General features: G+C 41.3%; 1 protein-coding gene across 1 annotated transcript in view; it reads left to right on the forward strand.

The window, feature by feature from the left end:
- THRB (thyroid hormone receptor beta) overlaps window positions 1–27,477 on the forward strand; it is a 289,369-nt gene that overhangs the window by 188,835 nt on the left and 73,057 nt on the right. Inside the window, exon 6 of the mRNA XM_077811266.1 lies at window positions 24,481–24,544. Within this exon, the coding sequence (XP_077667392.1) occupies window positions 24,481–24,544 (64 nt within the window). The remainder of the gene's footprint in view (window positions 1–24,480; window positions 24,545–27,477) is intronic.

The raw sequence follows: 27,477 nt of genomic DNA on the forward strand, positions 1-27,477 counted from the left end.
GTTGGATCTAGGGCAGTGCTGAAAATGGGGCTGCAGGGGGCTCTCTGTATAGTTGTGAGGCCCAAGACACCCAGACGGGAAGTGCAGGGGAGCATACAGTCCTGGCCCACTGGCACCAAGTCCCCCAGCCAGGGCTTGCAAGGAGGAGGCCACCGTGCTGCTGAATGGCTCCTGTCCAGGGATGGGCCCCCCACTCCTGCCCAGGAGTGAGCCAGTGGGCTCCGTGCATAACCATGGGGCTGATGACACCCGATGCCTGCAGGTGCAAGGGAGCCTGCACTTGCTGATTGTTATTGATGGATATATATATTTTTGGGTCATTTTCTGTGTGTCAAGTGAAACTGGTGTTTACCGATGACTAACAATTTACAATGAAACCTGCCAAGCCCATTTTAGAGATGGGAACTGAGGCACATTTTAGTGGTATTTAAATGCCTAATGGTGCAGATAAGCACCTAGTGGAATTTGTGAAAGCACCTCACTCCCACTGAATTCAGTGGGACTTAGGCACCTATGGAGTTGTGAAAATCCCACTAGGTGCCTTATTGACTATTGACTGTCTTAAAATGACATGGCCAGCTTCACCCAGGAAGTTTGTGGCAACACAGGGAATTAAACCCACGTCTCTCAAATCCTAGGCAAGCTCCCTAACCTCTCGACTATCCTTCCTTGTGGCTCGTTTTCTGCCAGGCTTACTTATGTTGAGCGATGCTTTACTCAAAGAGTAGATTTTAGTGGGTCTCCTTGTGGGTTGAGGTACTACTCAACACAAGCAAGAGTGACAGAATCTATGGGTCAAACCCACATGTTAATTGAAGTTTTACGTTTTTTTTTTCTCTTTATTTCTTTCTGAGTTATTATGAACCAGAGAAATGGCCTTGTGAGATGCAGCAGTTAGATACACTTTCACAGAGTGTGTCTACATGGCAAACAAACAAACACACACAGCAAGTCTCTCAGCCCAGGTCTACAGGTGGTAAAAATAGATGTGTAGACATTCAGGCTTGGACTATGAAGCCCAGGGAAGTAAGTGGGTTTCAGAGCCTGAGCTCCAGCCTGAGCCAGAACATCTACACAGCTATTTCTAGTGCTGTAGCATGAGCCTAAGTCTGTAGACCTGGGCTCTGAGACTTACTGCCTCTGGGGTTATTTTTGGCACATAGACATACCCCTAAAATAGGGACAGAAGGCATCATTAGATCATCTAGGTTGACCTCCTGAAATGACAGGCCACTGATTAGGTAAGATGCACTGGGAGGATCCTAGCAGGTGATCCACACCCCATGCTGCAGAGGAAGGTGAAAAACCTCCAAGGGCCCTGCCAATCTGACTGGAGCAAAATTCCTTCCCGACCCCAGATGTGACAATCAGCTTGACCCTGAGCATGTGAGCAAGAGCCACCAGACAGGCATGTAAAAAAGAGGATTTTCTATATGGCCTCAGAGAATTGGTCCAGCCTGTCTGGTGTCCCATCTCCAGCTGTGGCCAATCTCTGATACTTTGGAGAAAAGTGGGGGGCAGGGGGAAATCCCAGCTGTCCAGTTGTGCATTGGGGAACACAATTCCTTCCTGACTCCTGCAGGTGATCAGCTGAAGCCCTGAAGCATGAAATTTTATTATCGACATTGTCTTATGGCAGAGTTGCGGGAGTTATGAGCATGTTGGGGGCAATGCAGGCAATTCTGCTCTCCTTGTATTTTGTGAAATAAGGAGATGAACATGAGAGGAACAGATTCCAAGGCCAGAAGAGACCACCACAATTATCCAGCCCAACCCTGCCTTCCCAATGTGACATACAGTAACATTTTGAATGGTGAATAGAATCAATACAGAGAAATATAAACTAAATAAAAGCTAAATAGATCAACTCAAAGGCCTTGCTTTTGTGGGTCAGGATTTATTAGCATCAATCAGTGCAGTAGCATGGGCAAGCCCATACTGAGAAATTCTGGCCAAGATATATATTGAATTTGATGCCCAGTTTGTGATTGCTACTGTGCACAAGAAAATTAAACCTCACTTTAGCTTATATTTCTAAACTAGAATGTTTTGTTCACTGAGTTACTCAGCCACACATTTTATGATTCACAATAATAATAATCAGTAATAATCTTTATTTTGCCTGGAAAAAAATGAAAATAAGCTCATTTGCAATGATAATTTTGCCCAGATAAAACCACTCTAAACTCAGGTTTCCTGGTTGCAAAATTCACAGTGTATCTTAGGCCTTAGGCCTGGAAATGCTTAAACGTAATGCTTAATTGTAAGTACATGACTAGATCCATTAAGGTTATACTTAATTAACTGTGACTACTCAGGAGCTTTAAAGTAAAGTAGGTTCTTAAGTCTTTGCAGGATCAGACTCTTACTCTTTCCTCAGCATGGACTAATATCACTGAATATGGGAAAAGTTCATTAATTTGCATTGTTCCTTCATGTAACTTTGGTAAAATAACAAGAAATATAAATGGCAGTACAGTTGTGAATTCCAGCAGGTAGGTTGATTGCAATGATATCACAATATCACATATGTTATGGGAGAAGAGATTTCTGTAGGACCCAAAACACAATTAATGCTCCCGGACTCTAAACATCAGGCATTCAGAAATCATGAGTGAAGCCACAAAAATCATGAGACTGGTTTCAAAATAACGATATTCTTTAAAATAATTTTGGGTTTTGTTTTTTGTTTTTTTTACCTTTCGGAGGGTGTGCTTTTCTCCACCACCATGAGGGCTAGAAACTTTTGATTTTATAAATGAAAGCTGAGATTCTTACATATTCACATGAATCTAGGAGCTAGGGCTTCCTGCTTTTCTAGTCAGGATTTTCTTGACCCGGCCTTTTGGATTATACTTACCTACACTTTACTGAGCGTAAACTAGAGCAGTCGCACAACATGGATCCTGGAATATATAGCTGTAGATGTTGTGCATGCACTGATATTTTTTTCTGATACATGCAGTAACTGAACTCTCCACTGTGAAGAGAATGGTAAAGATATCTAAAAACCAAAGTTACTAAAAAGTACATTGTTTGTGGACAAAGCTCAAAGAAAATGCTAATACGAAGCCCTTTTGTAGAGCTTTTTCTGTCTGGATCTCAAAACTGCTTCACAAAAACTAACTAATTTTGCATCACCACGCCCCTCAGAGATCAGTGAGTATTATGGCCATCTTATGGAGCCAAAAGGATTACAGAATTATGACCAAAATAACTAGTAAATGACAGAATGAGAAATAGAACCAATGAGTCCTGACTCACAGTTCCCTGCTTGTCCCACCAAACAACGTTTCTCCCCATAATGGAGCTATGAAGAAGTTAAGTCCCAAGATCACAAAATTCCTTTTGCACAGGAGGTTACACATATCTACCACAGATGAAGGGGTTAATATATTTTAAAAATATATTCTGTGATCTTGTCAATACCTTCAGTTCTATGTATTATTTCTTGCTTTTTATGGTTCTGCTTATCTGGTTTATATAGTAAACATGTTTGTTTCAGACTCACACACGGGAACAGTTCAGAAACCTCCATAAAGTGACTTTTCCAGGAAAATTCCACCATTGGCTTTTGCAATCTTTTACATCAGTATCTTGCCATGAAGTAATATCTCCATTTGTGATTTTCCTTATTAAATATCAAATTGGCTGCTTGTTGTGGTTCTGGGAGGCAACAAAAAATAATTTGTTGCATTTGGTTAGTCCATAAAAGTGATGTTTGCTGAATTGTCATGCTACTCTGTTCCTGTGTCATAAAGAGACCTAACTCCCATAATACTAATAAACTGTAAAATGGAATTAAAATCAATGCAGTAAAATCTAAGTGTAAGAAATAAGCCCAAATGTAGTAAATCAATTTAAAATATCTATGCCAAATTATGAGAAACTAATTCCTCAAATAATGAAAATAGACCAAACAGCCCAGACGTGATATAAAGTTATGTTTTGAGTCAAGAACAACTCCTAAGTATGTTTATTAATTATAATAGTACTTAGCACTTTATTTATAGATGTAATCAATTGTTTTAGGAAAGTAGGGATGAGCATTATCATCTTCACTTTACAGGTGGGGAAACTGAGATGCAGTAAAGATAAGTGACTTCCCAAACAAACATGAGAAGTAAGAGGCAGAACTGGTTTCCTGGGTCCCAGTCCAGTTCTCTACTTAGTGGGTCACCACTGGTCATCCTCTAAAATTTATTTTTCCTGTGTCTCATTTTTGTTTCTCTTCATTTTATAGAACTGGGTATGGATAGGGGAGAATACAAACTAGGTCCCTATATTAACTCTTATTAAACTGGCTAGTTCTAAAGTAGCAGGAATAGGTGACCTCCTCCTGTCCATTGAAAAGGAGGATGTGCATCCTATACTTGGGATCTGTTTGTGGCATTTTATACTCCTGACCATGGTATGCTATGTCCCATTTCCAAGATGTTGCAGGTGTCAGCTGGAAAGGACTGAAATGGTTCTGATCCTTTCTTTTGAGATGCTCCCAGATTAAGATGATGGATTGTACCTTCACTTCCAGAGTTATCCCCTATGGAGGAGTCTCTCCTCAGTTATCTCCAGGGTCCTTTGTAACATCTACATGAAGTTGTTGGGGGAAATTGTGAGAGGCCTTAGTCTCTAATGTCAGCAGTATGCAGATTGTACCCAGGTCTGCATGTCCTTTACCCCTGATGCAAATAGCACCATCTCTGTCACAATTTTCTGAATGCCTGGCCGAAATTAGCACCTGCATGAAGAACAACTGGCTGAAGCTGAAAGTTGGGTAGATGGAGGTGATGTCATCTGGAAGAAAGAAACACTTGGAAAAAGTAGCAACTTATACCACGTCACCTTCTATCTAGGGAGTGAATCTTCCCCATACCGTCAAAACGCCCTTGGGCCCTCACTGTTTGGAGGATGGTCACAATACTTTTTCCCCAGCTGAGAGAAGCTAGACTGCACCCATCCTGTATGTTGATGACTTGGCCTTGTTAATCTACACCTTTGTGACTTCAAGGCTTGATTAATCCAATTCAGTTTTCATAGGTATGAACTTTAAAACTGTGAGTCCAAAATGCAACACCGATTGCTGAAATTACGTCCCTCTGGTTCATTTCTCACTGCAATGGCTGCTCTGTAGAACACTAGGTCAAATTCCAAGTCTCATTCCTGACTTTCAAGCTCCTCTGTGTAAGTGTTCCGGGCAATGCAGAGAATGCCTTTCTCTCTCTGACGACTGTCGTCAGATGTTCGGCTGCATGTGTTCCAGTCCAAAACCAGACACCTGGTCACACTAGTCAGGACTCTAGAGAGGAACTAGTCCCAACTCAACCTCACTTTTCCCTGCCAGGAACACCTCCCTCATTGCTCTAGTCAGTAGTCCCTTAGGTCATAAAGCATTGCATGGGGGAGGAGCAGATTACAGCTACTGTTGAAGCTGAGAGGGGGAGAAACACACACACTGCTGGCAAAGTGGGGAGAGCAGGGGAGTCACAGGGAAGTAACCAGCAACCCAGGTAAGGCAGTGGGTAGCATGGGGCTTTTCCCTCAAGCTCTTCTCATTTTCTCCTTCACCTACCACTAAGGTCCATCCTCCCAGTCACTCAGGTCCATCCTCTTCAACATGGCCCTTCTCTCTGCCCAGATATACACGCGGTGCCCAAATCTTGCTGCTTCTACTTATGTAACATTCCAAATATTTGGCCTTTTCAACTTGTCCAGGCTGCCCCAGATCTCATTTATGCCCTCATCATTTTTGCACTATGACTGTAATCTCCTCCTCTCTGGCCTTGACACCAGCCACGCCGTTTCCCTCAAATGCACTTAAAACGTAAGCTGCCTGGCTAGTCACTCCAGTCACATCTTGGCATCCCTTCACTGGCTCCTTTCCTCCACCCCACCAAACACATGAACTTTGTCTTTGCTTTTAAAATCTTACGTCATCTAACCTCACCCTGTCTTACAGACCTATCAATTTAGTGAGCTGTCAAGGCCTGCCAAATATTGCAGCCAGCCTCAATTGCCTGTTTATCTGCTTCTTCCACAGGCACCTCTATGCTTTCTGCCAGGGCTCCTCATCAAAATTCTTAAATTCATAGTCCCTTTTTAATACCTCCTTCACGCATCCCTCTGCGGTGATGGCTACAAATTATCTTTGTGAGGCATTTTTTAAGCAAGTAGTGAGCTGAGATTTCGGCTTTTATGCTACTCTTTTTTATTGTTAATTCATCATCTCAACTCCACCTCCTCTCATCTGTCTCATCCACCTGTTGTGCCCTGTCTGAGACCTAGTTTGTAAGCTGTCTCGATTGTGGGCCATCATCTTTAATACATGTGTGTACAAAGCTTAGCATAATGGAGCCGTGATCCTTGAATGGTGTTCTTAGATGCTGCTATAATAAAAAAAATAGTAATTAATTCCCACTTGGGGACACACCCTAATACAATACTTTTAAGGGAGCCAGAGGAATGCGGAGGAGGTTCGTGGATTCTCTTTCCGGAATGGAAAAGGAGGCCAGGAAGGGGAGTATGGTGGGGCTGCACTAATGAGGGCGAGGGAGGAAGAGCATTAGATCAAGCCCCCTCTGACTTGCCCAAGATCATGTAGGAAATTTGTAGCAGAGCAAAGAATTGAATCTTATTCAATTTATCCAGAATCTTATTCCAGTAACTTAATGACAAGATTGTCCTTCCTCCCTCTTGGTGTTTTCTTTCTGCTCTAGCCCTGTTTCACAGTTTCTCTCCTGTCCCTTTCTCCCCCCTTTTTCGCTTGGCCCCACTTTGTCTCCCTTTCTCCTTTGCATCATTCTGCAGTATCTGCTCCTCCTCTCTGCACCCAGGAGTTCTGTCCTTTTGTGAAGGCACTAGTAAAGTGTATGCAGTGATCAGATACTGTAGTGAGTGGTACTACAGAAAAAGAAAAGATAGAAAGATGGTATAATACGTTCCTCAGGTATCCTGCTAGATGAAGCATGGATTTGTGCCAGTCAGGAAGAAATTGGTATGACTGTGGTAGTAGAAGTCTGGCAGCATCAAAATGCAGCAATGAACACCAAACTCTAAATCCAGGAGCCACATGTTTTCATAGTAATTAACACAGTTTTCATTGACAACAGAAGTGCACTGAATGCATAAATTTTCTGCTGGGTTATATATATACGGCAGCAGGGTTTTAATGTGATGTTTTCCTAATGTAATTTGATGAAGAGACTGTCTTCGGAAATACATTTATTTAATGCATTCAGCAAACATCCATGGTTTCATTTACTTATTTTTTTAAAGAAATAGGAAGGACAATGTCTAAAACTTGAGACTTAGACTGTAGTAACATTAATGAGACCTCTGATTCTAGTCTATATGGGAGACCCAACAACCCAGGTTTGTTGGCCTTCATGCTTATGGCCATACAGATTAGTTTCTCTGATACATAGCTATCCCTGGAGCACAGATGAGGACTCATGACAGAACATGTTTTCTGATGTCCCAGGCACCATTACCAGTTTCCTGACTTGATTCAGTACTAAGGGGAAGATTTTCTTTTCCAGTTCACACTAGAGCTGTCCAGTGCATATAACAGTCATAATAATAATACTTAGGACTTACATAATGCCTTCCATTAGAGTAAAATGATGAAAAGACAGAAAAAGTTCACAGTTTCATTGATCGACTTAGGCTACATCTACACTAGAAGCACTGCAGCTGGACTGCTGTAGCGTTTCTGGTGAAGACGCTCTAAGCCAACAGGAGCTCTTCCATTGGCTTAATTACTCCACCTCCCACAGTAGCTATGTCGGCAGGAGAAGCTCTCCTGCCAACATAGCGCTGTCTATACCAGCACTTATGTTACTAAAACTTACATTGCTCAGGGGTGTGGATTATTCACATCCCTGAGCAAGATAAGTTATACCAAAGTAAATTTTAGTGTGGACAAGGGATTAGACAATGAGAGTCTGTAAAACTCTCTAATTAAAGAAGTTTAGCCTGACTTGGATTTGACATTGTATTTGTATTACACTGTTACCATTTGTTTCTCATATTTGATATCTGAACAAATTATTATTTTGATTTGATCATCAGTCTTTTTAATAATTAATATCAAGTGTGTGGTTCTTTGGTCTGTTACATTCCAAGCCTCTCTTTGAGGAATGTCTGAGCAACAAAACCTCAGAGTTGTTCCTCAGTGCTGAAGATTACAATCCTCAAAGGACTTCAGAAACCTTAATTGATAATTTGCAGTCAGTGTCTGCATGGAACTTCCAACAAGAGCAGAATATGCAACAGAGATCCACGCTGCAGATAAAAAATTACCATGCTTTGACTGTCTAATAAAAGGCAGCTCCAAAGCACAGAGAGGAAACAACCCAAGTTAAAAAAGCAGGTATAAACCTGAGCTGTGTTCCTCCACAGGTAGGTGAGGGAATCTAGGGTCTGACCCAAGGCCAAGGGGCATTTTGTCATTGATTTCAGTGGGGGATTGATCAGGAGCTGGAACACCACGGGCATGCTTCTTGGTGGAAAAGGAGAGAGCATGTCACAGTATCAGCAGCCTCTTCTTTTGTGCAGGCTCCCCTTGCATGCTGATTAAGATCAACATGGTAGAATAGGAGGGATGTGCTTACTTCATAGGTATATACCCTAGATCCCCATGGTTTTAGCACTCAGTAATGATATTTCATTTCATTTAATGCAATCTAGATGCCAAACATTGCACTCTTGTCATTTTGATAATTAGGCCGATGGGCTGATTTTCAGAGGTGCTCAGCACTCATGCCAGTGGGAGCTGTGGATGGTAAGCCTTTCTGAAAATCAGGTTTGAATGTCTAATGTCCGAGTCATTACTCATAATTGGAATGTCTGCGGGGTTTTCTACACTTGAAATGCTACAGCAGCAGAACTGCACTGCTGTAGGTAATCCCGTTTGCATAGGCAATCACCCCTGAGAGGCGGTAGCTAGGTCGATGGAAGAATTCTGTTTGTGCTGGGGGTTCAGTTGGCTTAACTATGCTGATCGGAGTGTGGATTTTTCATGCCCTTGAACGCCATAGTTAAGCGAACTTAATTTTCTAGTGTAGATCAGACCTAATTCTTTTTAACCTTGCATTCATACTGATTCTTTAAATCAAGTTGATGGACAAAGTAAGCTGGACATGCTTATGGAGAGCAAAATCTTTTATATCATACCTGAGTTTTTATGTTGTTTAAAATTTTTATTGTGATCGATATTGGCCCCATACGTATAACTTTTTCCCTTTCCTTTTTCCCATGTGTCAGATCCTTGCCACTTGTTTTCCTTATTTGACTTTCAAGTAGCGTGAGTTTTATTATAAAGGGGGTTTTGTGTTTTACAGAGTTTTTATTATACAGCAACCTAGATGCCCTTGTGGGGGTAACTTCATTACTTTATTTTTTAAAATCTTACTTTGAAAAAATGACAGAGATGAATAAAGTAGTGTCACATGTGACCAAGACACAAGGAATGAAAAATTTAAAAAATGTATTTTTGTAGTAAACTTGTGCACCTTATAAATATGCCTAAAAAATTAAAAATCCAATCACTTAAAGAAAAGCAGCTTACCACAAAAAACATCAGCAGTTTGCAGAGAGCCACCTGTAGCTCTCTGTGGTTCCAAAATGGCCCATTGCATGAGCCCATAACACCAGTTCTGAGAATCAAACAAACCCTACTTCTAGCAATTATAGTGATTCACTTTAAAATAACACGATGGATGCCTAACTGGTTAATTACAGAATAAATAATTCAATAGGGAGAGGAAGGAAGGGAACAGGTTAAAAAGTTCCCTATGTGTGTTGTTTCCTTGGGAGAGGTAATGAAATCATCAGTGAGTAATACTAGTAACCATCATTCTAATGAACAAGTGAGGCATATGTCATGATGTTTTTGGGAAGTGAGTTTCAGTATGTTTGTGAAACTTAAGAAGAAATTTAATTATTATTGGACTCGTTGGGTTGTTCTGTTGAAAAATAAGCTTTGGATTAAGTTTCCGAAATGGCCGTATGGGCTTGCTCTGTTACAAAATATCAGTTAAAAACAGGAGGGAATTTTCATTTTTAAAAATACCTACCCTTTTAACGTAGTTACATACCCGCCAGTAACGCTAAGCAGCGATTTGATTGGAATCTCCATAGCAAGAGCATTCGGCCATCAGCTCTCATTCTTTATGGCTATATGGTTATCAAGTGCTTTGCTGTCACTTAGTCAAGCCAGGGTTAACTCTCTTATTCTCTCCTCAGAAATCAGTCTGTCCAACCCCATAATCATTTTTCATTTCTCAGCTCTCCTCTATTCATGACTATCTTTCTTCTACTGAGATGTCAACAACTGAAGGCAGTATTCTAGTTGTGGATTCACCACAGCCAAACAGAGAGAGATTATTACCTCCTTGCTGCATTACATGATGCCTCTGCTTATGCATCCCAAAATTTCATTACCCTTCTTTGGTGCCATATTACATGGTAAGCTCATGGCCAATATGCATTCTCACTCTCTCTCTTTATACAGCAGTACGCTGATATGCTACAGAATTTGTGCAACCAATTTGTCCCCAGAAATGGGCTGGACTGATTTTCACCCTTCCTACATCCCTCTTTACTAAGTTCTGCTGCCTGTAAACATTCAGAAGAGAAGAGGCAACTGGTTCTGCTACCTTAATTATTGTCCTGGTCCTGCAATCTAAATTTTATTTACATTAAACAGTACCTCAGAAATTTTCCCCCCATAATTAGAGATGCACTCATCCCACAAATCTCAGGTGTTGAACACTCCAAAGTATGTGGGCGTCTGGATCTAAGGTTTTAGTTTGTCCAGTTATAAAGATGGGGACCATGTGGAAAATTCAGATGCAGATTCAGGTCTTGAACCTCCCCAAATTTCAGTTGGTGCAAAACCATGGGTCTGATTTTCTGCCTATAACTGAATCTCCTCCATTTGTTCATCCAATGCTTTCTATGCAGCTCTAATTAGCTGGCCACCATAAAAGATTTCTGAGACCCTTATTATGGAAAATGACTTTTCAGTAGTTAGATTTACTTTTTAAAGCAAACTTCTGTATCTATAAAGCTTTGGTTAAGGAAAGCAGCTAGCCTGAAGCTGTATTAATCCTGCTGAAATACCTCTGAAATAGTTCAAAACAAATGCCAATATAAGTTTCTAAGGTAATTCTCATCTCCATTCAATAAAGTGACATTTGCAGTTCAAATCATATTTATTTCTGCTTCACTAAACTTATGGGCACAGCACACACACAAGGCACATGGACAAAATTTGTCTTCCTTTGACAATTTTCATTCAGACACCTCCTGCCGGAGGTTTAGAAAATGTAATTTTTAATATCCAGTTAATAATGATGGAAAATTTACCACATTCGATAAAACTGTCTGAAAATTACTATCTTTATGGTTATCTGTAATTAGTCATTTGTACAGAGTGACTGGGTAATACAAGATGACCTGCAAGTAATTTCAGGGAACTGTTCATCACTTACAGACTGCACAATGAGCAGTGATGAAAATTAACATGGAAGATAAACTCTCCCTTATTGAAATTTAAATGAGAGCTAATGTGTCATGAATTGGTAGAACAGAAAACAAAAATAAGAAAAAATTTATGTCAAAGCCATGTGGTATCTCCAGTGCTCTTAAAACAAATACATTTACATTTAAAACATATACGAGAATAACCACTTACATTTAAACTCTTTTATTTTATTTATGTTTTTACATCTCCAGTAGCCCCCCACTAGGATGCTTATTAAGCAAGATACTTATCGATGTGCTTAAGTACCTTTCTGAATCAAGGCCTAAATCACTAAATTTATAAATATCTTTAATACACAACTGCAAATCAGCTAGAACTTTTGTGAGTGCACCTAGCTTTGGTTAAAATGCTTTCTGTTAAAGGGGACCTGTACAGGTAAAATATAGGGTTCATGTCCTTTTTTAGATCTATGAGATATGCAAAGAAAGCATGCAAGTTTTTGTTTGTTTGTTTGATTGATTTTTTTCATAAGAAGATGTGGAGGGGGTTGTGACTATTTTATTTTATTTATTTTTTTGGATATGTTATAAGTTCAGGTTTTATCTACTTTCACTCTGTAGTGACTGGTGAACTAGTGACATTACAACATCACAAGATTCAAGAGACTGAGCTATTATGAGGGGAAAGGATTTTTGGCAGAGCTGTCTGAAAAATGAAGAAACCGTTTAATGGGAAATACAGAAATGTATAAATTGGTTTCCATCTTTCAGGGTTTGAAATGGACCCATTTTCTGTGACCACTTCTGAGACATTTTTATCAATATTTTTTCAAAGTTTGGAATCATTACCAAACGTTTTCATTTGCCAAAGAGCATTGGAAGCAAGGTCATCTTTGTCAGTGTTTCAGCCCCCCTGCTCTTTTGGGCTCACAACAGACATCTCTGAGAAGCAGACCCAGGGATGACAAGATTTGACATTCCTGATATTTCTGAGTCTAAAAACAAGCAGAAAAAAATATGTAAAACAACATACAAAACAAAAAGGCCCTTTCCAATCTTTATGCTTCGTAAACAATGAGAAAGAGGCACAAAATCCAATTTTCAAAAATGAATTGCCTGGCACAATAAAGTTATCTGTAAAGTGAGGCTTCCAGCTCCAGTACTGCTGATCATCTTCTAACCACCTACTGTATGCCTACGTGAAGGCACACATACACTCTTCGTGGATTGTAAGGAGGGTTTTTATGGACTTCCAGGAACAATTTTGTAGGGAGGTGGCATGACTGATGAAATCCTGCTCTTTGTTGCTCACATTTTCAGAGGTGATAATGGTGGAGCTTTTTGAGCCTGGTGATATGTCACCTAGTGCTCCACAACCCTAAAGGGATATGTCTTCTAACCTACTGGGGTGTTTAAGCATCACATATACAGCCTTTACAGCTATATATCTAATGTTATCAAATCCATAACTGTGATACCAAATGATGATCAGATCATATATTCTGTAAGTGTGGTATCTTTATCTGTGCAGCACGTATTAAGCAAGGCAAGTATGACTTTAATTTATAGCTAGTACTGACTTGTTACATTTTCGGCTTATTATCCATCCTGCTTAAAGACAACCTACAGCTCTTTCTTTGCTCAGTTAAGCCAAAGGGATGATACTGGTGTATTAGAACCTTTGGGGAATGGAAAACATATTTTAGCTCTCTTTCCGCATTCCCCTGCTGCCTGACAGATTAATTATGATATTTTCCAGTAGGTGACAGGTCTTATTCAAATAAACACACCAAAATAATTGCATACAGCAGGTTCTGATAAACATGAATGGAACCCTAACCTTATTGAATTATGCCACCTTTCCGGAGGTTGCAGACTATCTAACCTATCTCTAGAAATATTCATGTATCACACAGACATCATCATGCACAGAAAGCCATGTAGAAGAATAGCAGCCTCATTGGCACTGTACTTCTTAAAAATTATTTCTATCCATCTGAACTAACACTGTTCATTCTACAATTGTGCTAATTGAAATCCAAATGCTTTCAAAAATCCACATGAGGAGGCTGGGGCTAAGGTTACAATAATAGCTTATTAAAAGTAGTATCTGCATGTAACAATTTTCAGACTTTTGCTTTTTACTTTTACTTCATACTTGTAAAAGACCCGCTGAAACTCAGGGCCTTTCTGTACTTTTCAGTACAGAGCTGAACAGTAACTATTTTAAGGTTTGAACCAGAGAGATGCAGAGGATCAACCATTCATGTTGAGTTGTGAGTGCTCATCACCTCACAGGGTAGATTAGTGACAAGATAAAATAAGGGAAAGTTGAAGCTCAATGGTAATAAAGTACCCCTCTGGAAAGAAGACTGTCACTTCAGAATACTGCCACTGTGAAAAAGGAAAGACTAGGAATAGACAGTACTACTGGCAGATGTCCTAATTGTAGGGCACAGTGTCTCTTCGCTAATATTATCAGATGCTGAAGGATAAGAGAATGAAAAGGTTTATGTGAAAGGTATATCAATCATACTTATACAATTATCATTTACTACACAGTATTATTTTGTGAGGAAACTGGCGCTCAAAATGATCTCACTGGGGAAGTAGTGGTTGAGCTCCCTGCAGAGACCGCCCCTCAAAATGTAATTGTGATAGTGGCTTTTGTGATAGTATTGACCTTTGCCAGGTATTGAACTGATGTCATTTCTCATAGGACACGAAGTTGTCCAGTTTTTGAAGAAAGAGAATGCTGCTTACTGACTTTGTAGGTATCATCTAATATAAACTGTGGCCTAAGAATATTCCACTAAAGCAGCCAGTGAAAAACAATCTTGCACATAACATAGCCCCAAAAATGTTGACTTTGGTTTACTATTAAAAATATATTTCAAGCATATTCGATTACTAATAAGCGCTACCCATGCAATACTGACTGTTTGTCATAAATAGCAGTTGGCGTCTCCAGTTCAGACTTTCTCAGAGAAAGTGGAGGCTAAAATGAAAGTAGCTTTTGTGGAGAAAGTTTACAGAACAAAATGTTCAGATGATACATCAAGTAAATCCTTCACCACAAAGCCAAGATAGCCCCCAAGAAAAATAAAATTGCCACATCTTGTGCCAAAACAAAATGTAAGGGCTCATCGCCTGGAACACCTGATCAAAATTAACTGGCATTTTCCCCCTCACTTCCCTAGTTCCCAATTACAGAACCATAAGAACTGCATTTTGGAAGGGACTTTTACATTAGAACAAAGTTGAAAGGGAGAATGTTGGGCTCTATCCAGGAATCACTGTGTAAAATGCTATGGCCTTTGTTTTGCAGGTCAGACTAGAGGCTCATGATGGCCCATTCTGACTGTATGAATCTAAAAATACTTAAACAACAAAATCAACAGCTACTACCTTTGTGTGTTCCCTGCTGCTTAGGATATTTATGTTTTAAATAAGGACATTCTACCTCATAGCTCAGTTTTCCCTTCTGACTGACCCTGCATTCAAGACATAATCCTGTGTTTATGTGATCACAGTCAGATCTTCTGGAAATGACTGAGATAGAAACAGTATTGCCAGCTGCAAGCCTTCAAAAATCAAAGGTCAGATTCCACAATATCGTGATTCACCCATGCATTGTCAGAAGATACTGGGCTAGATGGACCATTGGTCTGACCCAGTATGGCCGTTCTTATGTCTTATGTTCTTATGAAAACTGTAGAAATAGACCAGATCATCCTCTCCAACACAGAAAAGATGTAGAGATTCCAATGCCAGAAGGAAGCCTGAAGTCTGACCTCCTGTGTAACACAGGCCATAGAACTTCCCCAAAGTAATTCCTAGAGTAGATTTTTCAGAACAACATCCAATCTTGATTTAAATATGGTCGGTGATATTGGATGTGCCAAATTTGAATGGCACTGCGACTGGGCACTCAGATGTCACATGCCACTCAGATTTGGCCTGGCTGCTCTTCCATCATGATGGGAGGATTGCGGGGGCAGCCAGGCAAAATTTCTGTGGCTGGCATTGCAACTTGGCAATATTGGTTCATGATGGACAGGCAGCTGGGCCAAACCTGAGTGGCGCTGGGACCCAGTGTGCCCAGTCGCAACACCACTTGTCTCTCAAATTTAGCCACACCATTTTGAGTGCGGCATGGGTGATGGGAGTGAGCAGAGCCACTGGGCAGCCAGACTCAGGAGAAGCCATCCTAACCTAGGACAGAAGTGGAGCGCTGCGCTGCACCATCCTTAACCCACCCATTGCTTTCCTGCACCTTCTCCCCTGTTGTGGACTCCAGACTCACAGAACACCCTCTGGGGGATGTAGAAGAGGGAGGGGTGGTGTTGTGGAGACTGCTAGCCCACCTATTGACATGGGAAGAATCAGATCTGGAGATAATCCAGGCCTGTGCTACTTATTTAAGCATCATAACACCGCTCTGACGGAGATATATATTATTATGCCCATTTATCAGATGGGCTAACTGAGGAACAGAGAGGATACATAACTTTCCTCTGGTCACGTAGCAACTGAGCGGCCGAGTCAGAACTGCCTTTTCTTCTAGCTGAAAATGAATGGACAAGTCCCCCAATTTTTCTTAAAGGGCACAATAATCTAATTTGCTGCACACCCCTTGAGACTAGGAAGTGCTACTGAGTGACCTCCAATCAGTGGTATTTAAATATACATAGAACCTCCCAAGACTCGGCACCTCATTTTATTAGCTCCCGTGTGGTCGACATTCAGCTTAGCCATGGGGAAATGCATGGTCATTTCTGTTGTCTGTCATGTTATAAAGTCATATGTTGAGTCAAGGTCACTTTTGATTCAACATACACAAGAAATAGTTGGCAGTACATTAATGGAAGCCACTTCAGTCCTTGGCATCTCTGCTGACATTTGCCAGTAAGACTTTCTTTTGTGATGCGAACATTTGTCCACAGGGGCCTGAACTCAAACTGCAAAATCATTTGGCATACCTCACCAAACAGCCATTAGATGTTAAAGACTATCAGCCACTGCTTAGATCTGAAACAGTGGCTTAGAGGTGAAAGGCCTCAGTACCCCATTCCTAATCTTTTGAGCCATTCGATCCCTCACAGGTTTGTTGTTTAATCCAATGAGTTTGTATGAGAGAGGAGGAGTTTGGTGAGGTGTGTGTTTAACCAGACTGGTTAAAGTTAATTGGTTAATCACCTTTTGTGATGATGAGAAAAGGTAAGAACAGTAACTGGCACATGGCTTGTCAGGCAAACAGACTGATGTGTTGCTAAATTGGAAACCCAGATTTGGGAATGAATTCCAAATATGCCTTTCTCTGGCCAGTGGAGACTAGGGGCTTGTCTACACTACCGCACTGGGTCGATCTAAGATACACAACTTCAGCTACGTGAATAGCGTAGCTGAAGTTGACATACTTAGATCTACTTGCCGCGGCATCTTCACTGTGGTATGTCGACAGCTGACGCTCTCCTGTCGACTCCGCTTGCGCTCCTCGATCTGGTGGAGTATTGGAGTCAACGGGAGAGCACTCAGCGGTTGATCGCTGCCCTCTGATCCGGCAGGTACTGTAGACAAGCCCTAGGAGTCCTGGAGATATGATAAGGGGCAAGGCACAGTATGTAGCCATTTCTAGTGTTCCTTCTGTGTTTGGACAAATCTGAGGGCTTGTCTACACTACCGCTTAAGTCAATGCAATTTACGTCGCTCATGGGTTTGAAAAAGCCACGCCCCTGAGTAAAGTAAGTTACATTGACTTAGGCTTTGTCTACACTACGCAGCTTTTAGCAACTTGGCTGTGCCACTAAAAGGCACGCAGTGTAGCTGCTGTTTGTCAGCAGGAGAGCTCCCTCAACAAGCAGCGCTAGCTTTGTTGGTAGGAAAGTGCTTCTGCCGACAAAGCGCTGTTCACACCAGCACTTATCGTCAGCAAAACTTTTGTCTTTCGGGGGGGTGTTTTTTAACATCTTTGAATGGCAAAAGTTTTGTCTTTCAATTGCCAGTGTAGACAAAGCCCTAAAGTGCCATCTTCACTGTACAGACATAGCTTCTGCCTCTTGTTGAGGTGGAGTAATTAAGTTGACAGGAGCGTGCTCTCCTGTTGACATATTGCATCTTCACCAGGTACGCTACATCAAGTGAAGAAAAACCCTGACTCTTCCTTTCCTGACACTGAATCATACATACAGCATGTGGCTGCAAATCTGGAGGCTGGGGAAAAGGTTCAGAATATCTCCATTGAAAGGACAGGAGAAATCTTTTGCAACCTTAACTGTCATATGTCTGCAACTAATGCTTTGGGATGGGGCTTATCTCAAGATTGTAGTCTACGGAAATCCTTCATGAATGGAAAGATTGGATTGTAAAGGAAGAGTGAGACCTTGGCTAGCCGTCTTGCAAAAACACTAGACAGAGAGCTGACGGCACAAAAGTTCATCTGCTAGAGACTGCTTCCTGGGTGCTAACATTAAGAGTGGAAATCTAAAAGTTGTTTGCATTTGTGTTGCTCCCAGGATATGAGAAAGAGAAGGTGGGTGAGGTAATATTTTTTATTAGAGCAATTTCTGTTGGTTAAAGAGACAAGCTTTTGAGCTCCACAGAGCTCCTCTTCAGGTCTGGGACAGGTAATCAGAGTGTCACAGCTAAATACCATCTGTTCTACCTTGTATTTAGCTGTGACCCACCTGATTATCTTTCCCAGACCAGAAGATATTACCGTAATCATCATCCACCTTTGCTCTCTTATGTAAAAGTTGTATCATTTGTGGAGTACAGAAAGGGAAAGTTAGGCACCAATGTTCAGAATGTATGAATCCCATACATTACTAGTCTGGTGTGGAGAAGGGATTTCCCCCATAAATCTCCCACCTGGGTGCTATTTGTACCCTTTTACAACCTTTTTAGATCAGTAACTGATTTTGATTGGGGACCAGATTTTCTCTAAGATCCTCCACACTTAACCAGCCTCCAAGGAGGAAAGTTCTGTAGCTAATTTAGACACCACCCACCCTTCCAACAGCTTACAATACTAGATCCAGAGAAAACTGTGAAGAATGTGGGGCATTTGGGCATTATTTTAACAAAAAAATATGCGTAGCTCAGTTTTCCCCTCTCGTTTTGTATTGTTACCCACTGGTTATGAAGGGACTAATTTTTTTCTTGGGATCGAGAATAGGTAAAAGAGTCAAGTAGGTGGGTCTGAGTTGGTATGAATGAACTACCAAGAATTGTCTACATATGGATAGGATTGCATTGGAGATACAATGGAAGACAAGTGACTGGACATTAACTTTTTATAACTGGCAGCCAAGGGAAAGTAAATGTGGAAGCCGCTTAACTGGGACTGGGAACAAAGGACTGAGGTGTGAGCACTTGGGTATCAGAACTCTTTCCATTCTAGCCTAAGGACACTTCAATACTATATTCCAGTTGTCTCAGGCCAGGTCTACACTAAAAAGTTAGGTTGACCCAGCTACATTGCTCAGGAGTATGAAAAATCCACAGCCCTGAGCAACATAATTTAAGTGACCTAACCCCCAGTGTTTGTTCCATCAACCAAGTATCACCTCTCACAGAGATGGATTAACTTCAGTAATGGGAGAACCCCCCCTCATTGCTGTAGTGAGCGTCTTCACTGAAATGCTACAGAAGTGCAGCTGCGGTGGTGCTGTTGTTGAGGTTTAAGTGTAGACATAATAAAAGCTGCCTTGGTTTGAAAAGGCTGCACTGTGTCCCTTCAAGTATCTGCTGATTGCATAGCTTCCAAAAGGGGTAAAATCTGTAACCGGAGTTCCTGTTCTTTTGGACTGGCTGGAAGAGCCATGGTGAGAAACGGAGGTGCTTAAGTCAGTGTTATAGCAGGGCCAGTGGGCTCCTCCTTATCAAAAGTGGAGACCTAAGGCCCAGCACTAAAAGGGGTATTTTCCAGAGAGATTGTCTAAAAGTTGGAGGCGAAGCATGCCCTTGTGGATCTGTGGACAAAGACATTTGACTTTTGGGACAACAAAACAGATAAACAGCACAGACTGAACTGTTCCCTGCAACTTGCCACATTCCTTAAAAGGAAGTTATTTTATTTACTGCAAATAAAATGCAGAATGAAACGTTAATTATTAATTCCAGAATTGAATCAAGAAACACTATTAAAATCATTGTCATCTATAAAACAGCTAATAAAACCCCACTCCATTTATTATTTGTAATACAGCAGCAATTAGAAACCTCAACCAATCAGGGCCCAAATGTGCTTGTTGCTGTATATACTCAGAGCAGGAGGCAGTCCCTGCCCCAGTGAGTTACACACACAAGAGGAAGAGGAAGAAAGTAGTCTCTCAGGTTTACAGACAGGGAACTGAGGCACAGAAAGATTAAGTGACTCGCTCCAAATCACACAGGAGGTCTGTGGCAATGCCAGATCTCTTGAGTCTCAGTGTAGTGCCCTACACAAATGGCCATCTTTCCTTTCATTCATTTCCTCATGAATTTTTACATGAGTGACTACTTCATGCCAAATACTGGTCTCATTGAGGAAAATGGCAAAACTCCCAATGGGGAGTTTTGGCCCTTAAAACATAATTGGCTGAAAAAGCTTTTACTTTTCTCTCTTTTTTTTCTTTAAATTGGCCTGTAGACAATAATTTTAAGACTAGTAACTAATTATTTACAGGAGGGACAAGCTTTATTTCCAAAACTTGATTATTTTGTTTTTAAGAGTACTGTATATGATTGTCAGTAAGTCACCTAACCACAGTTAGATTCAGGCAAATGATTTATTGGTGAGATTCACTAGTTCCACTGGCATGTTGGAAGGGGCCTGATCCTGATTTGAATAGGAGTAGGAACAGACCTGATCTATGTTTACTAGTCTCCTGTTTAATTTGTTGTTTGGCACAGTATAAAATACCTCAGAGTTCCACAAGATGTCAATAGAAAGAGAATAAAGTTTTCTTTGTAGCCTCTGTTTATACTTGTTTGTACATGGCAAAAGTGAAACGGAATATCTGTTTTGCACCTAAAGATTAAAGGACATACTGTTATTTCTAAGAGGAGTCCCGATTTGCTTTCAGGCAGCCTGTAGGGAAGAAAAGAGGAGACACAAACACCTCAGAACATGCAAAGAGGCTGATTATTTTAACCTTTTGTCCCATAAAACTTTCACCCAGCAGGTTTTATTTTCTCACTTGCTGTTATAATTACCACAAAAGTTGAGATCCTTTAAATACTTTGGGAACGTGGTGTAGCAATTCCAGACTTTGGAATGACAATTAATTTATTGTTAAGTTTATCAAATATGTCAGGTTAAATGACGAAAACAAATTAAGAACAAGTTAAAATGAAGACAATATACAAATACATTACATTATGAGGGCTAAACTCACACTGAAAAATCCTGACCTTGGACTAGTAGGTTTCTAATCATGTCAAGAGAGAATGATAGGGCTATCATTTCATTAGGGGTTTGTGCCAGTGTCATAAATCATGAGAGTGAAGCTCAAGGAGACTCAAAAGATTAAATGCAGCTGTTTCTTATTTTGTATCATGTGTGGCTCTAAATTCAGATGTGTACCCTGCCCAGGTTCCCAATGAGAGCTTCTTTCACCTGCTTACGTATGCACTTCTGTATGAGTCCCTGCTAATCCTTTTTTGGCTCCCGTCTCCTTTTTCTCCCACTACTGACTGTTTCTTGCTAGCTTTCTACCCCCGGGGTGTCACTCCTTTAACACATTAGTACTGTTGTACTTTCTTCCTTGCTGGAGCACACTTCCCCTGTCACTTTAGTGCAGTGTTTCTCAAACTATTGTACTGGTGACCCCTTTCACACAGCAAGGCTCTGAGTGCAAACTCCCTTATAAATTAAAAACACTTGTTTATATATTTAACACCATTATAAATGCTGGAGGCAAATCAGGGTTTGGGGTGAAGGCTGACAGCTCGCGACCCCCCCATGTAATAACCTCGTGACCCCCTGTGGGGTCCCAACCCCCAGTTTGAGAACCCCTGCTTTAGTGGATCTGACTGGGTCAGTTTCATAACTCACAGCTGGGTATGACATCCTGTTCATGATTGATATCAATGGTGCACTAGAGGGAGCTAGAGGATAATGTGATGCCAGCCAAATTATAGTAAGGGGTTCCAGCCACATAATTAATCAAGAAGAGGTAATGTGGACAGGCGGGCCTGATAAATGGAAAAACATTTTTCTTGTTTTACCTTAAAAAACACATCAGACTGACTTTATCTGGGGACTCTGACATGGGTCCTCAAAATATGATTGGCTGATTTTCAATATTTGCTGGCGTGACATCACATGAATTTATACCACTGCCTTACACCCATGGTAGCCCTGTATGAGGGGATCACAGGTGGAGCAGACATGCAGTGGGGTCTTTGTGCCCCCTACACCCTGCGGAGGGGGTTCCATGCCAGGCCCCTGTAGGCCAACACAGAGGGCTGCTAGAGACCCAGGGCCCAAACCTTCCACATAGATGGTGCAGATGGTGTACAGCTGGTGTTCCAGGTTCTAGGTTGAAATAAAGACAGTGAGAAGTTATGCCACAGTTTGGGTGGTGGTGCATTCTGATCCTCCAAGTCCCCATGGAGTTCCATGTTCAAAGCCTGATTGATTACTCTGGCTTTTTGTGGTTTAGGAGCCCACATTTACCCCAAGCATTTACTTTCCCATACTGCAACTGGTGTTGTAAAGAATATAGGAAACAAGCGTATTTCTTTTAACAATGTATCCTCTGGTTTAATTTTTAAAGGGATTTTCAGTTAAAGTAATTATACTATCCATATAGCATCTTCTTGCTTACAATATCTAAAGCTTGCATTTCTTTTACAATTAAGTTATTTGATTTAATCATTGAAGGAAATTTTATGTTTTGTAGTACTTGTCTATAAGAAGGATGCCACACAACAACTCAGGGTATGTCTTCACTACCTGCCGGATCAGCGGGCAGCAATCGAGCCAGCAGGGATCGATTTATCGCTTCTAGTCTAGACACGATAAATCGACCCCTGAGTGCTCTCCTGTCGACTCCTGAACTCCAGTGCCACAAGAGGCGCAGGCAGAGTCGACGGGGGAGCGGCAGCAGTCGACTCACCGTGGTGAAGACATCACAGTAAGTCGATCTAAGTACATCAACTTCAGCTACGTTATTCACATAGCTGAAGTCGCATAGCTTAGATCGATCTCCCCACCCCCCAGTGTAGACCAGGGCTAAGTAATGAATGTATTGGTTATTGTGAAATAATGCTAACAACTTTACTATAAAGTTTATGGGCAGAACCTTAGCTGGAGATCAGGCCCACTGTCTCTCAAGAAGGGGTAGAAGTGTCCCTAGAACCCAAATAAATCTAAAGAAAATAAGAATACATGTCCAAAAAGCTTTCATTGAATAGTGGGAGGAAAGCACAAGTAACTTACATGGTCCCTGCAAGATATTATGAAGTTCTAAAGGTATTTTTTTTAGATTTTTTTAATTTTAATTTTAATTTTTTAGAATTTTTTTAATTGTTTTGCATTTTTAAACCTTTACATTCACACATTTTCCTTTCTGATGAAACATACACATTCTCTGATAGATGTAATGACATACGTAGATAGAAATGGATGTGGTGGGAGAAACAGCAAGGGAGATAAATGGTAAGGTACCAGGTGGTGCTGTTACATATAGTCCTGTGGTTCTTTTCCTTAGTATGTGAGCACTGTTCAGTCTTGGAAGAAATGCTGCATTGTTTTTATTTTTGTGATGTCATTTCTCATTGGAGGGTCTGTTGCAAGAGGCAGAAGAATTTGTTCTCTGTCATCATGTCAGTAACTAGAGTCAAGGCTGGGGCAGAGTTGCTCCTTAGGAACTGGGTGTTGGTGTTTAGGCTGAGATTCCTGTGCGCTGTTTGTGGCACCTCTGTCCCAGAACTGATGTATATAGTTTAAAATAAGCAGGTTGCACTAAGATGACACCCCTATTCTATAAAAAGAAAAGGAGGACTTGTGGCATCTTAGAGACTAACCAATTTATTTGAGCATAAGCTTTTGTGAGCTACAGCTCACTTCATCGGGTGCATGCAGTGGAAAATACAGTGGGGGGATTTTATATACACAGAGAACATGAAACAATGGGTGTTACCATACACACTGTAACGAGAGTGATCAGGTAAGGTGAGCTATTACCAGCAGGAGAGGGAAAAAAAACTTTTGTAGTGATAATCAAGGTGGGCCATTTCCAGCAGTTGACAAGAACGTGTGAGGAACAGTAGGGGGCGGGGGAAATAAACATGGGGAAATAGTTTTACTTTGTGTAATGACACATCCACTCCCAGTCTTTATTCAAGCCTAATTTAATGGTGTCCAGTTTGCAAATTAATTCCAATTCAGCAGTCTCTCGTTGGAGTCTGTTTTTGAAGTTTTTTTGTTGTAATATGGCCACTTTTAGGTCTGTAATTGAGTGACCAGAGAGATTGAAGTGTTCTCCGACTGGTTTTTGAATGTTGTTATTCTTGACGTCTGATTTGTGTCCATTTATTCTTTTATGTAGAGACTGTCCAGTTTGGCAGAGGGGCGTTATTGGCACATGATGGCATACATCACATTGGTAGATGTGCAGGTGAACTAGCCTCTGATAGTGTGGCTGACGTGATTAGGCCCTATGATGGTGTCCCCTGAATAGATATGTGGACAGAGTTGGCAACGGGCTTTGTTGCAAGGATAGGTTCCTCCAGCAACCACACACCACGCAACAAAAACACTAACCCAGGAACCTATCTGGAGACCTGGTCTTCCACAACTCTGCCAGGATTCTGGCAGTAGCTCACATTTGTTGCCCTCTGCATTAGTGAAAGTCACCTGAGCTTCGGTGCAATGTGAAATGCCAGCAGACGTGGACTGTAGCATCCAGTACCAAAAATGTCTTATCCTGTTTACACACTAATGTTAGCCCAACTATTTTGCATTTGTGGATGTATCACATATATATTTTTTTCTCCTCTTGGCAGGTGATATTGGTGAAAAAGAAGAATGAGAATGATTACTTATCCATAACTCCCAGCAGTATGTCAGGTACCCATATTTCATACGAAGTCTCTACACAGTGTCAAATAAAATGATATATAATATTTTATGGGCATTGAGTGCTTCTCAAAGGTTCTGAAATGAATTGGTCCTGGAGACAGAAGTTCTCCTTGTACCCCCAGAACAGGTATAAGTTGGGTAGCAAGATTTCCCCCACACCACCCTGCTGATATGCCTCAACTCCCCTGCTGGAGGGGCGTGCTCCATAGTTCATTCTCTGTGACCATTACTTCCTGGACTCCTCTGCCAAAACTGCCAACAGGGTGGCAATTGCCACCAACTGTGTTATGGATCATGGTGGTTTGTCTGATGAGGACATGTCCTCTAAGGACTGGACTGAAATAAACTCAGACCATCGAGCAATCATCCTGTAAAAATGACTTTCATTACTACTGACCTGGGCTGAACTGAGGCCGAGGCTCTCAAGGCGAAAAGCTCTGGACTTTGTTTCAAGTCTCCTTGGCCAGCCTGTCCCCTTTTAGATATAAAATATGGGAATGTTCACTTAGCATTAGAATTTTGGGTCTAAAAAAATAGTAATCCAAGAGTGGGATGTCTACAAAGATGCAATATACAGAAATGATGTTTAATCCCAGAGAATCTCTCACTTTCACTGCACATTTCTAGTTGTTTTTTTAAATTCGCATTTTCAAAAAGAAGCTGTGGGTTCTGCTGTATTTGTCAATAGCTTTTTATCATTTCAAAACTTGCATGTTTTATTTTAAAAGCTCCCATGTGAGATGCAGGATGCAAATTTTGAGCTGGTTTGGGGAAGTCACAACAGGTCAGACTGAATTCCGGTCACTGTGCTCAGGGGGCATTCCATCTCTACTCCCTTGGGAATGCCCAGTGCCCAAAGGGGGCAAGGAGAGGTAGGTCATGGCTTTGTCCCTCCCCCCATGCACTGTGCAGCAGAGGGTAGGTAGCTGCATCCACAATGGGCACAAAAGTACCCAGTACTCTGGCCTTGTGCACTGGGACCTCCTGGAGACATTCATAGAATCATAGAATATCAGGGTTGGAAGGGACCTCAGGAGGTCATCTAGTCTAACCCCCTGCTCAAAGCAGGACCAATCCCCAATTAAATCATCCCAGCCAGGGCTTTCTCAAGCCTGACCTTAAAAACTTCTAAGGAAGGAGATTCTACCCCCTCCCTAGGTAACGCATTCCAGTGTTTCACCACCCTCCTAGTGAAACAGTTTTTCCTAATATCCAACCTAAACCTTCCCCACTGCAACTTGAGACCATTACTCCTTGTCCTGTCCTCTTCTACCACTGAGAATAGTCTAGAACCATCCTCTCTGGAACCACCTCTCAGGTAGTTGAAAGCAGCTATCGAATCCCCCCTCATTCTTCTCTTCTGCAGACTAAACAATCCCAGTTCCCTCAGCCTCTCCTCATAAGTCATGTGTTCCAGACCCCTAATCATTTTTGTTGCCCTTCGCTGGACATTATGACTCCCCAAAGCAAAATGTCTCATTGTGCTTCTCCAGGGGGAGGGTGACTGAACTGCCCTGGATGGAGGGAAGGGTTTAAATGGTATAACCTGGCTCTTTAGCATTTATAAATAGGAGTAAACACCACAGGTGTGTGTAAAGCAAAAATGGCTGGGTGAAAGAAACTGATTTTAAACTAAAAGTGTCGGTGCAGCTGCCGCTTTCAAGTGTTTTTCATCCCAATCCATTTTAATTTTTCATTTTTTATTAAAAGAGCTTGTAATCCCCTGCATGATTGAGAATGGAGAAAGGAGCATGCTTGGAATATAAAGCTTTTCAAATCTTTGGCTACAGCATTGCTAGAGAAAGGTCTAAAGCCAGATTGGAGGTCATCCTTAATGAATTAAAATAAAGGTCTAGATTCTGCTCTCTGAAGTCCATGGAGTTACCATTCATTTACACTCATGTGACTGAGAGCAAAATCTTGCCCAGAATGTGTTAGATTGCCTCAAATTATATGTTGTATTATACTGAATGTATATCTACTTACTTTTTTATATATGGCCCCCTCGAATGTATGCTGCATTTTTTATTACTGTTGATTACTTAGTAGATATTGGTCAAACATTCTGGTCCTTACTGAAATCAGTGGGAGATTTACCTGAGAAAGGATTGCAGGATTTGACACGCTGTGTAGTATAACCAAGTCACAGTTACTGTGCAAGTCATTATTTTTGAATTATTTTATTCTGGTGCATTCGAAATCTCAACTTTAACATTGTAGTAGTGTGATTATTTTGAAGTGAATGTCGTGTGTGTGTGCTGTGTATATCTGTCTGTCTCTCTAGTTGAATCTCTAGCTAGACATAAAGATAAAGAGAGATGCCAAATTTTCCAAAATGGTTTTGTGTGCCTCAATCTTTGGATGCCCAATTTAGGTGGCTTGCTCCTTTAAGGGCTGAAGGCATAAGGGCAGTCAACCCTAATTATTCAGGAGGCACATCTGAGCAGGGATCAGGTGATTCCACTTCAAGAGCAGCAGGAAGCTGCAGAAAGAGGAGGATGCTTAGGGAGAAACAGTCAAAGAAAGGTATGGCAGAGAGTGCAGAAGAACTGCCCCGAGCAGGAGGCTCTTGCAGGAGACCCTTAACCGGGGAAGGTTTGGTCCTGGAAGCCAGAGCCAGAGGGCTGAAGAAGGCTAAGTGGCCGGGAAAACAGACTCCAGAGGAGTAAGAAATATCTCCAGCCAGGTATGGCTGAGAGTGGCCTGCCATTGCAGGGAAATGCTGCAGAGAGCAGACTCCGGGGAAGAAGAGAAGCCCCAGAACTGAGTTTTGTTTTGTCTTATGTCAATAAATTAGACCCTGGGAGAAGGGGCATTATTGGACAAAAAGCCTGAGTGTATTTAATAAGTAAGTGTCCTGAAAGGGAGAAACTGAGGCAGGCAGTCTGGAGATTGACCTCAGGCCACAAGGGGATGTTCAG

This window comes from Eretmochelys imbricata, chromosome 2, assembly GCF_965152235.1.
Source record: "Eretmochelys imbricata isolate rEreImb1 chromosome 2, rEreImb1.hap1, whole genome shotgun sequence".
NCBI lineage: Eukaryota > Metazoa > Chordata > Testudines > Cheloniidae > Eretmochelys > Eretmochelys imbricata.